This window comes from Prionailurus bengalensis, chromosome C1, assembly GCF_016509475.1.
Source record: "Prionailurus bengalensis isolate Pbe53 chromosome C1, Fcat_Pben_1.1_paternal_pri, whole genome shotgun sequence".
In the NCBI taxonomy this organism is placed as follows: Eukaryota; Metazoa; Chordata; class Mammalia; order Carnivora; family Felidae; genus Prionailurus; species Prionailurus bengalensis.
Genome location: NC_057345.1, coordinates 132,783,296 through 132,796,095, shown reverse-complemented (window position 1 = coordinate 132,796,095; position 12,800 = coordinate 132,783,296). Strand labels below are relative to the sequence as shown.

The 12,800-nt window shown below is 33.1% G+C and overlaps 1 protein-coding gene across 1 annotated transcript in view; it reads left to right on the top strand.

Moving 5' to 3' along the window:
* LRP1B (LDL receptor related protein 1B) overlaps nucleotides 1-12,800 on the top strand; it is a 1,901,338-nt gene that overhangs the window by 1,241,527 nt on the left and 647,011 nt on the right. The window contains exon 23 of the mRNA XM_043576625.1: nucleotides 1,183-1,428. Coding sequence (XP_043432560.1) covers nucleotides 1,183-1,428 — 246 coding nt within the window. The remainder of the gene's footprint in view (nucleotides 1-1,182; nucleotides 1,429-12,800) is intronic.

Genomic DNA, 12,800 nt, shown 5'->3' with positions numbered 1-12,800 from the left:
CCAGTCAGTGAAGAACATCCTCTTTCAGCATATCTCAAAAAACAACTAATTAAATAGGCTTTGAAAACTGCTTAAAATATTTTTAAAGCAAAGGAAGGCAAAGTTTCTTTTAACTTTATTCCTGTGCACCTAATAATACATAGGGATAGGTAATAGTATGGTTGAAAAAACAATTATGTGCTATTTTCATCAAGGACATAATTACATCATCTTGAAATTTTCCCAACGGGACAAGAACTGGCTCAGTGTTGGGACAGCTGTGTGCTGCCTCATTTTTTTTGATAATTCAACAAATATTAATATGCTAATATTTGTCCTAGGCACTGTGCTATCTATTAGATATACAAGGCTAAATAAACAGGTATTTTTATGCCTTCATGGAGCTTACAATTTCATAATGTAATAGAATCTGAAATACATCTAATGCAATTCTCAGTTATAAGTACTACAAAAAAAATTGTCTCTCTCTTTATAAACCGATCATATTATCCATGTAATAAATACCAGTTGCTCATTATTTCAGTCAAAATATCAAGTCTACTTTTTTTGTGTGTATGTATATTATTTACTATGCTTTCATGGCCTCTTTGAATTAATCATAATACCCAATATATAGGGTAGAATGGATAATTAAATAAATGGCTTTAACCAGTAAAGAGCAAACTAACCCATCCTGCATTATCATTATGAATCAGACTATAGATGTAGAAATATATATATATATATTACATTATATTATATGTATATATTACACATATATGCGTATGCCTGTTTATAAGCACTGAGATAAGTCAAAGTTTCAGATCAGTGTATGTCCTTTGGGGAGACCTTAGCAACTGGTTTGGTATAACTGTTGAAAGTCTCAGAATAATCTTTCCAGTAATAATAGAACGAAACATTGAACACACTTTACATCTATGGGGTAAAACAAAGTGTACTCTATAGTTTTATAGAAATGAAAACCTTCCATTCCCAGTTCCTATCATATAGGATTTGGTTATTCGATGAAATATTTTATCATGCTTACCCCAATCCCTGAAAAAAAAATCCAGGCAGCTTTTCTCTATTCATTTATAATATCCTTGCTGTAATTCCAGCCTTAGAGAATGGAGTTCAATGATTAGTATTTAATTGAGCAAAACAATTGATAATGCTCTGTAATCTGTTCCCCTCCTTTTATAGATGAATGTTCACTAAACAATGGAGGCTGTAGCAATCATTGTTCTGTTGTGCCTGGAAGAGGAATTGTCTGTTCCTGCCCTGAAGGACTTCGACTAAGCAAAGACAATAAAACGTGTGAAATTATAGATTATTGTAGCAATCATCTGAAGTGCAGTCAAGTGTGTGAGCAGCACAAGCACACAGTCAAGTGCTCATGCTATGAAGGGTGGAAGCTGGATGTGGATGGTGAAAGTTGCACAAGTGTTGGTAAGTAGACGTGTGTTTCATTAGGCTGAAGAATACCAAGTGCTTTTCTGATTTTTGTGAGTTGTGTATCTTGCTATATTTTAGAACAGATCTTGAGAAAATAAAACACTTTTAGCAAATTAACAAAGGATACAACTGATTTTAAATAAGGCATTTAAGTATAGTAATATGTCATTTTAGATCTACTCCAAAATCTTCTGAACAGAGTATATTACTGTAGTCCTTATAATTACAGTCCATCAGATTATTTTCTTCCTTCCTGAAATACTACTTCCATCATCATCCTCCCTAAAGGCTTGTTTTTGTACTGTCCAAAATATTTACTTTTATTTCTCTTTGCAAGATTTTAGAACCCTCCAGAAGTCTGGTCCTGGCCCATACTTCCAATTTCCTCTGCTCTTAAGATCAACTCTGTCCTCTAGCTGTGTTCATCTTCTAAGTGTCTATTTAGAACGTTCTGCTGATCTGTAGGTCTGATTCCACCGTGGGAAAAATAAGCAGAGACTCTGGAAACTGACTTTTGAACTTTAATCCTACAGCTGTCATTCATTATGTTTGTGACCCTGGTCAGGCTACATAAAACTGCTTGAGCCTCACTTTTCTAATCTTTCAAGTATCTGTGGCCACGATAACAATGTCTCCATTATAGCATGTTGCAACAATAACCTGGAGTACTTGCCACTGTGCCCCAACACCCATTAGGTACTTAATGAATGACAGCTTTTCACTATCTTCTCCAGAGACTTAGCTGAGTGTGGAACATTGAGAGTCCGTGGAGAGAATTGAAGGGGCCCATGAATGTTGTTGGAGAAAATATTACACCTTTATTTTCTTTAATGTCCCATTGAAAGTTAACACTAATTATTAGCAACAACTATGTGTCTCCATTTGAAGTAATAGGCATTCACATCACGGTAAAGTTGTTGCTGATATCTCAAAATATCATATATGTTCAGGCTTTGGAAACCACACTTACTTTAACAATGAGAATCATTAGACCCACTGCTCAATCTGTTACCAAATACATTAATAAAAAGCAGGTATATTACTACATCCAAAAGTGTTTTTTTGTTTAATATTGGTAACTGCATTTCAATATACAGTATTTGATTCCTATATCTATGTATACTTTTTTTTTTAATTTTTTCTTACAGTTTTTGTGCTTTTTAAAACTTTCTGATAAGTGGTACACAGGCTTCATCAGACTGCTAAGAACCTATACATCATAAGCTTTTTTCAGTTTGTTCCTTCCACTTAGATTGTACCTCTCCCTCTTAATCTCTAAAATTCCTAGATATTCTTTTTTTTTAACGTTTATTTATTTTTGAAAGATAGACAGAGTGAAAGTGGGGGAGGGGCAGAGATAGAGAGAAACAGAATCTGAAATAGTCTCCAGGCTCTGAGCTGTCAGCACAGAGCCCAACACGAGCCTCCAACGCACAAACCATGAGTTCAAGACAAGAGCTGAAGTCAGACGCTTAACCAACTGAGCCACCCAGGTGTCTCAAATTCCTGGATATTCTTTAAGACTTGTAAGCCAAACTTCCTTAAGGGAATATTCAAATGTGTTTGTTCTCTATTTCTCCTTTCTATGTCTAGAATATATTGTCCATGAAAATATGTGTCCACATTTTTAATTTGCTGCTTTGTATTTCCATCTATCTTCTATTCTTTATCTCTCTGATGAAATGAGCATCTTGAAGTCAAAAATCAAGTTATAGATTTTTCTTTTATGTTTTACATTATATTCAGTCCATTTCTAGAAAAATAGTATGCAATCAGAAGCATTATATTTTTTCAGAGAATGTTAAGTTGCTTCATCCTTTTATATCAAATGCTGTTTTGTGGTTGTTTCTTCTGGCTGTTAAAAATGCCTAGAGGCAAAAGTTTAGCAGACATTTATGTGACTTTCTCCTTTAAGATTCTTGTACAAAGTAATTGGCATGAGAGGCTTCAAAAATAATAACAATTTGTTGTAATGATAATAGTCATTTTATTTATGAACATGTTTTGATTGGGGAAATAGTAGACCAAATTTTACCTCAGATATATTTATAATCCTATTTTACATGAGAATTGCCCCATAACTGGTTTTTGGATACAGATGACAAAATTGTTGACTTATTTTACTGCTTTTGTGTTCTATGAAATCAATAAAAACTCATGTTCAATATTAAAATAATTCAACATTTGAAAATAAGTGACCAGGTACAAAGTAATTCTCCTAATGTAATTGGCTCCTTCTGTTCTCAGATCAGAAAGAGACTCTAACAGTACTATGTCAGCTCTCACTGCTAAGATTGCTGTATTTCACATCTGCTTTGTTTATTATAATTTAAGTGGGAAGCAAAGGTATATTTTACTTTTTAAAGATAATATGGAGCTTTCTTACATGGAGAATTTAACCTGATCATAATTTATACCTTCCTGAAACATATAGTATACCAAATAGCATTGTCAGCATTTATATTATTACAGACAATACAGGTTTTGTTAGCTATTGAAGATTATTTTTTATTTAAACCAATTTTCTTATATAAAAAAGGATTTATTCTGTATTTTATTCACTTCCTTTCTTTTTTAAAAACTTTTAGTACATTCAGAGTTCAATAAAAATGAATTAACCATTAACCATTGGACTTTGAAAATAAAATTTCTTTTTCCTTGCTCTTCTTTTGTTACTTTTTCCCATCGTTTTTGAGTTGAGCCCCTGCTTTTAAAATGTGTCCTTTCTATTGAAGGCAATACCTGTGATTATTCTTCTTGACATTTTAAAAGTAAAGAATAATAGTATTCTTTATGCTTCAAATTAGAGCCATGACTCCCCAACATTTTTTCTCTTGAATCTTCTGTAGTTTTTTTTTCCTACTTTCTTATATATCTCAACTCCTTTCTTCCTAAATTCTTTACAATTGTCTTTTGCTGAATTGCTGAACTGATTCTGTTTTCTTGAAGTTCATTCCTAACATCTTATTAGTTAAATATAAAGATTTCCATAAATACTGTTTTTATGATCCTGAGTTTTTATTTAATATATCTGCAAATCTAATTTTTCTTGGGCATTTCAGTACTTTATTTTACCAATTCCTTTTTAATATGTGATGTATTATTCACCTTTATCATGAAGTATCGGTTTCTTTATACTAGGAACAACCAGAATATTGCTGCTGATTTCGTTCTTTTTTTTTTTTTTTTTAATTTCTAGTTTCTTTTCTGTTAGGTAGACAACTTGCAAATTTACAGCATACTTCTAGTTACATTGGAAATAATATTAAAGCATTCCTTCTTATTTTCTCTTAGCCTGAATTAGGTTAGTTTCCCCCACCAAATTTTTTCTTGGTTCGTATTCTCTTATATTTCCATTCTTAGATTTAAAAAAATATATATTTAATGCAGAAACCAGTTAAAAGGTTTTTCAGGCAAAAGATGGTAACCTCCACTAAGAAAGAAAACAACAGCTTCAAGATGTTTTTTTTAATTTTTATTTTATTTAAGTTTATTGATTTATTTTGAAAGAGAGAGAGAAAGAAAGAAATAGTGTGCAAGCAGGGGAGGGAGGGAGGGAGAGAGAGAGACAGACAAAGAGGGAGAGAGAGAGAGAGGGAGGGACAGAGGGAGAGAGAGAGAGAGTATCCCAGGATCCACACTGTTAGTGTGAGCCCAGTGTGGGGCTTGGACTCAGAAACCACGAGATCATGACCCTAGCGGAAATCAGGTGTCAGGGACACTTCACCAATGGAGAAGTGAGCAAAAATAAGAAGCAAAAAATACTTTTCCCAGTATATATTGCCTTGGGTGTAATGAATTTTTTTGTATGCTTATCTTCTCTCATCGAACAAATTACTAGCTCTTCAGAATAGGATAATTTTTTATATGTGCTATATATTTTCCTTAAATTTCTAAGAACAAGAGAGATTTTTTTTAAATAAATATGTGTTTTCTTATCAAATTTTTGTTAACCAAACCACAAAATATTTTGTGGAAATTATATCAGATGCCAGAATAGAATATTGTGTATTCTTTAGAAAAAAATTGTTTTTCAATTCAATTTACATCCTTTTTTATGAAAGGAGATTATGGATGTAACCCACAGTTTTACAAACACAAAGCTGCATAAATGTGGTGATCTCCTGTTGGTGCACTGTGCCCACTACTGAAACCTTAATTCTCATCTACCCCTAAATGATCTGTTGGAGATCTTCCTTTACCACCTCGGATCTGATAACTGTGGCATTTATATTTCCAGCTACTGTCTTTCCTACTGTCCTGTTCTGTTTCATCAGATATCACCAAGTCACTTTAAAATGAGTTGGCTGAAATGTACTCTTTCCCTTGTCTTTCATTTATCCAGTGTCCTGTCAGTGGTTCCAGTTTTCTTCTGGTTCAGGGCTCACAACCTGAACTTACCTTTGACTTCCCAGTTCTTTGCTGGCCCCTTTCCCCGTGTCCTAATTTTTTCTACACAATATCTTCCGGACACAGTCCTCCGATTGGTAGCATTCGTACCACCATCCCAGCCAGGAGTTAAAGATGTTGTAATGATGATAGCAGTCCTCTCTCTGGCCTCTTTGTTGTCATCTGCTGTTTCTTTAGTTTGTAAGAAGAATATTGAAACTTGAAGGGATGAGGTATTTTTCTTGAAAAGAGAGAGGGAAATCCAAATCTGGAAGATGAGAATTAATGGAAAGAGGTCAGAAGTATAGTGAAGAATAAGAAGTGAAAGAAAGAAGAATGAAGTAATGATAAGCAGATGGCTACCTTGTGGAATAATGGTAAATAAAGGTGAAGAGATCAAGGGAATGAAGCTGGTTTATAATTTGGCGATCCACTTCTTTATTTTAGTACAATGACACTTTTACATATCAGTCTCTATCCATGATTTTAAGTAACTCTCAATTATTTACAGAAAGAACGTTCAATTCTTCAGTCTCCTATTTAGAGCCTTCTTCATTTTCATTTATTTTCTCTCTCCAACCTAATCTTTCATTATCCTCCAATGTGGGTTTCCATTCCAAGCACCATATTATTGTTTTCATCATTAGTAATGGTAGTAAATAAATAAGTGACCAAGAATGTATTTAGTACTTTCACATGTATCGCTTCATTTTACCATCTCTTTCATATACTCTGCTCATTATCATCTGTGACCTTTCAGGATGACAAATTCTTCTTCATGATTTCCTGCTAGTTTATGAAATTCCATATTGGATTATTCACTACAGTTTTTTTATTTTCTCAAAAAGGAAATAATAATTTAATAAACTAACTGAAATCTGAAAACTAGAGGCACTTGGAGAAGTTATCAAGATCCAGAGTTCAAATAGAAATAATTTGAATATTTACACTTTGATTTTTTATTGGAAAACTGCTTTATTATAGTCAAGTGTAATCAACTGTAAATATTCATCAACTGTATTCTCAACAGAAAATGACTATATTAAATACAATAATTTGAAAAGCCTTTGGGAATTTTTAACCAAGTAGTCAAGGTAACAGTCACTGTTCAGAGTAAACAAGAAATGTTTTGGGGGCACATGGTTGGCTCAGTTAGTAGAGCCTACAGATGTTGATCTCAGGGTTGTGAGTTCAAGCTCCACTCTGGGTGTAGAAATTACTTAAAAATAAAATGTTTTTAAAAATTCAAAAAAAATGTATGTTTTCAATCACCTTTCATTTTATGAAATCTTTCAAACATATTGAGAATAACATATTCACAGCTAATATTTTAGGATACTGAAATGTTTTCAGTTTTTTTCAGGTTGTTTATGATATAAATCATTTTGTAAAGTTGATGAAACATTAGATCACTCTGAAGCCCTCTGTTCATTCATTCTTTCATACCCTGAGAACACTACTTATGTGAAATGGGGTACCTGTTCTGTCATAGTTTGTGTTCTTAAACAACATGTAATATATTTCTTTTTCTTTATAACAGATGGATTAAAATATAATTTATATACCATAAAATTCATTCTTTTAAAGTGCGCAATTCTGTGGTTGGTAGTATATATGCACAGTAGTGTAACCATTACTACTATGGAATTTAGAATAAAATATTCTAAATATTTTAATCCCGCCTTTAAACAAACCCCATATGTATTTAAAATCACTCTCACTCAAACCCTACTTCACCCCTGGCAACCTCAAAATCTGTTTTCTGTCTGTATAGATTTGCCTAGTCTGGACATTTCATACCAGTGGAATAATACACCATGTGGTCTTTTGTGCCTGGCTTCTTTCATGTGGCAGAATGTTTTCAGGGTTCATTCATGTTTTACCATACATTACATTTACTTTTGTCGCTGAATAATATATTTATGGTATTAATATACCATTTCGTTTTTCCATTCATCAGGATATGAGCATTTGAATTGTTTTTATTCTTTGATTATATGAATACTATGAATATTCATAGTTTTTGTGCAGACACGCATTTTCATTTCTCCTGTGTATAGAACTAAGAGTGGAATTGTTGGGTCATATGGTAGGTCATTGTTTAACATTTTGAGCAACTGCCAAAGTGTTTTCCAAAGTGACTGCTTCATTTTAGAACTGCCAGGAGTGCATGAGGGCTCCAATTTCTACACAATCTTGCCATCAGTCAATATTGTCCATCTTTTTTATTATAGTCATCCTAGGGGGTGTGAAGGGGTATTTTGCTGTGCTTGTTTTGTGTTTCCCTGATGACTAATGGTGTTGAGCATCTTTTAATGTGCCTTTTGGTCATTTTTATAGCTTTTGAGTGAAATGCCTATTCAGAGTCTTTGCCTGATCTAAGGTCTCTAAGTATCCCTCTTTTAGTTGTATCATTTTAGATCTTATATTTAGGTCTATAATACACTTTAATTTTTCTAAATGGTGTGAGGTTCCAACTTCATTCTTTGGAATGTGGAAATCCAGCTCCCCCAGCACATCTTGTTGAAAGGGCCATTCTTCCATTGAACAGTTCTCTGGAGATTGGGCTTTTGGGGGAGCTTCAAATCCATCTTTCCCCTCTGGGAACTTCTGGACTGTTTGTTTTTAAATCTCCTATGAAACTAAAGAAAAGGGGATGGGATTGGTACATGTTGAAACACCACATAATTTGCAATTTGTACTGATATTCAGCAGTTTTTCTTTTTAAAAAACTTGTTTTAATGTTTATTTTGAGAGAGAGAGATCGTGAGCGGGTGGGGGGGAAGAGAGAGAGGGAGACAGAATCTGAAGCAGTCTCCAGGCTCTAAGCTGTCAGCACAGAGCCCAACATGAGGCTCGAACCCATGAACAGTGAAATCATGACCTGGGCAAAGTCAGATGCTTAACCAACTGAGCCACCCAGGTGGCCCAGCAGTTTTTCTTAAATAAACACCCATTGGATTGTTATTAGATTTTGGTTAATTTCTAGAGTTCAGAAAAAAAAAGATGATTTTAACCATTTTTTCCAGTGTTTTCACTGTTATTATGAAGGAGAGGATTTGGGGATCCTTACATTACCATTCAGGAACTGATTCTCTATTTCATTAATTTAAATTGTTCATGTTTTTTAATCTATTCATGTATTGCCATCATATCTTTATTTCAGAATTCTTTATTGAGGTCTTATTGGGCAAGAAATTGTTCAGTAATTATTTTTAGTGTTAAAACATATGAAGAGCTTAGCAGTCTTTATAATTGATTTTTAACTTAATTCCATTGTGCTCAGAGTGGGTGTCCATTATTAGGTTGATTGTTTGCTATTTCTTGAGACTTACTTTAGAGACTAGTATATGACCGTTTTGTTGCATTCCATGTATGCTTAAAGAGAATATGTCTTCTGTTTTGATGTACAGCTTTCTATACATTTCTGGTGAGTGAGCTTTTTGTTTATTTTGTTGTTTTAATCATCTGTGTTATTATTTTTCATATCGGTTTTTGTGTAGGAATTGTAGTTAAATACATCACAATATGATTATGTATTTATCAATTTCTCTATTTGATTTTGTTTTATATGTATTTTAGCCTATATTATTAAGGCACACACCATTTTAAGAGTTTTATTTTATCTGTTATTTTTCTTATAATAGAGAACTTTTTATTTCTACAAAAGCTATTTCCTTAAAGTGTATTTTGTTTAATATTAATATTGCTTCATTAATAATGACATTAATAATTCAAGACTCTTTAAAATTGAAACTTTAGATCATGTATCACCAAAAGTACTCTTTTATTTTAAAAATCAAGACAACAAGGGTCGCCTGGGTGGCTCAGTTGGTTAAGCATCTGATTCTTGATTTTGGCTCAGGTCATGATCTCATGGTTTGTGAGTTGAAGCCCCATGTCAGGCTCTGTGCTGATGTGCAGAGCCTGCTTGGGATTCTCTTTCTTCCTCTCTCTCTCTGCCTCTCCCCTGCTTGTGGGCTTTAGTGCTTTTCTTTATTTGTAGCAGAGGCAAGTGGAGAATCCAGGTCTTCTGTTGTAGAATTCCTTTATAAATTCAGTTGTAACAAATAAGTCAGTAATTTTGGGTTCAGGAGAATGTATTTTTTTAAATAGAGCTTGAAAATAAGAGCAGTTAATGATCTCTTAAATATTGCCATAGTGGAAATACCAGTTCTTTTGAAGGGAAGAAACACAGTATCTAGTATTTGTCATACTGAAATACCTTGCTTAATGTATATGTCATGGCCAAACAATTTTTATTTATTTGTGAGTGTTTCTAAAAAGTAGGAAGTATTAATTCCTTCTATTACTAGTTTGAATTTTTATTATTAAAAATCTTAGTAGAAAATCTATGTGCTAAATTTTAGCTATGTGCTAAAAATTTATATCAAAACAAAATGAAGTGAAAGTTTTCTCCCCGCTTCTGAACCCGTCTCCAATTTCCTTGGCAGAGGTAACAGCATTCCCTCATTAAGACAACAAGATATATTCTACGCTTCACCTTCATGTAGGTCTAGAAAAATATTTTTTTAATTTAAATGGTAGCATCGATTTTGCATTGTTTTTATCTTCCTGTTTCAAATTACAAAATATTTGGAATTATTCAGTAGCTGTACATCTATATCAATCACATTAATTTATGTGGCCCCATTATCTTATAGTATATGACTGTACCATAAGTTATTTTGCCAGCTATCTATTGGTAAACATTTCTGTTGTTTCTAGTATTTTGCTACTACAAATAATATTGGAGAGCATTTCCTTAGCCATCTGCCATTTTTAAATAGGCAAAACTATATCTTTAGAGTAATTCCTTACAAACAGACCTAGTTGGTCAAGGTGTGTGTGTGTATGTACATGCATATAGATGTATCTCTTGTGATGGCTGTTGCATAGTGGCTCTCTATATGGTGTAACAAGTTATACTTCCATTATCAATACATCAGAATGTCTTTTGCCTACATTTTAATAAATATAGGGTCTTCAACATTTCAATGATTTAAAATTCATTTATCATTTTATGAGAGAAATTAGTTTAAAATTTAAAAGTTGTTCAGATTTTCCTTTCTCTGAATTATCTGTTTAATACATTTTGTCTCTTATTTATTTGAGTATTTTATAATCAAATGGGAGCTCATATGTCTTAAAGAATTTAGTCATTTATTATATTGCATATGTTCAGTGAGGTTTGTCATTTGTCTTTTGACTTTTTTACATTATTTTTCTCCTACAATTTTTAATGTATATTAAACACCATTCTTGGGGCACCTGGGTGGCTCAGTCGGTTAAGTGGCCGACTTCGGCTCAGGTCACGATCTCACGGTCCGTGAGTTCGAGCCTCGCGTCGGGCTCTGGGCTGATGGCTCAGAGCCTGGAGCCTGCTTCAGATTCTGTGTCTCCCTTTCTCTCTGGCCCTCCCCCCATCCATGCTCTGTCTTTCTCTGTCTCAAAAATAAATAAAAACATTAAAAAAAATTTAATAAACACCATTCTTTTCTTTATTTCTTCTATGATTTTTGCCAAATGCACAAAGGCCATTTTCATTCGAGAGTTCTAAAAATAATTATTCTATCTTTACTTCCAAGTCTTTCATAGTGCCATTTATTATATCAAAATTATTAAGCTATCTAGATATTTTTGTATTAAATCAGAAAATCTTCCAACTTCATTTCTTCTCCAGGTACCCTAAAACTACCATATTTCTCAGCTCTAAAGTTAGATATGGGTCAGTACCAAAATATTTTTTATTGACATAATAATATATCTTAATATTTGTTGAAGTTAATCATTATTATATATTTACCCTAGAGTTGTCCTGGTGAGTCACACTCTTTTAATGTAAACTTTAGAATTATCTAGTATTATTTTTAAAGAAAAGTATTTGTCATTTTTTTTTTCATCACAGGAAATTTATAAATTATTTCAGGCAGAAGCAAGATATTTGGGACATTGTTTTTTTTTGTTTGTTTCCTTTTGTTTCTATCTAATAATACTGTATGCCTTTCCATTTTTTGAAGTCTTTATTTCTTTCATTAGTGTTTTAAAATTTCTTCATATAATATTTATATATTTCTTAATAATTCCCTTCCTAGATTCCTTATCTTTTTAAATAGTTTTTTTCTGTTTATTCATTTTTCTGAAAGAGAAACAGAGCATGAGTGGGGGAGGTACAGAGAGAGAGAGAGAGAGATACAGAATCTGAATCAGGTTCCAGGCTCTGAGCTGTCAGCACAGAGCCTGACACAGGGCTCAAACCCATGAATCTCAAGATCATGACCTGAGCTGAAGTGAGACACTCAACCGAATGAGCCACCCAGGCACTCCTCCTTATCTTTTTTCATTATTACTGCCAGTGTACATTTGTTCTTTTTTTTTTCTATTTTGTCTTCTCAGTAGCTGTTGGAAGGTTAGCGATTTTCGTCTAAAAATATGTAATCAGTTCTTCCCCACCCTTTGCCTCTAGCATCCACTGTTCTATCTCTATTGTTTCACCTTTTCCAAAATGTCATTGAAATGGAATGATATTGTCTATAGACTTTTGAACCTGGCTCCTTTCACTTCATGTATTGCATGCCTGTTTGATTCTCCGTTCAGACCTTCTTCATGAATCTTTATGGTGTCAATGGGTTCAGAAAAGTTTCTGAGACCAGAGTGTTATTCTCATCCTTTTTTTTTTCCCAAAAAGTGATTATGGGATCTGCCCTTTTGTTACGCTACCTCCTTTGAAAATTGTGCTCTGCCAGCATTATATATGTATGTATGTGTATATGTATGTATATATATATATACACACACACATATATATATACGTATATATATATATACACACACATATATATACACATACATTATACATGTATGTGTATATATATATATATATATATATACACACACACACACACACATGCACACACACACACACACACACACAGCTATAGGCATCATCTCTCAGAAACTGTCCATACTTTGAATGT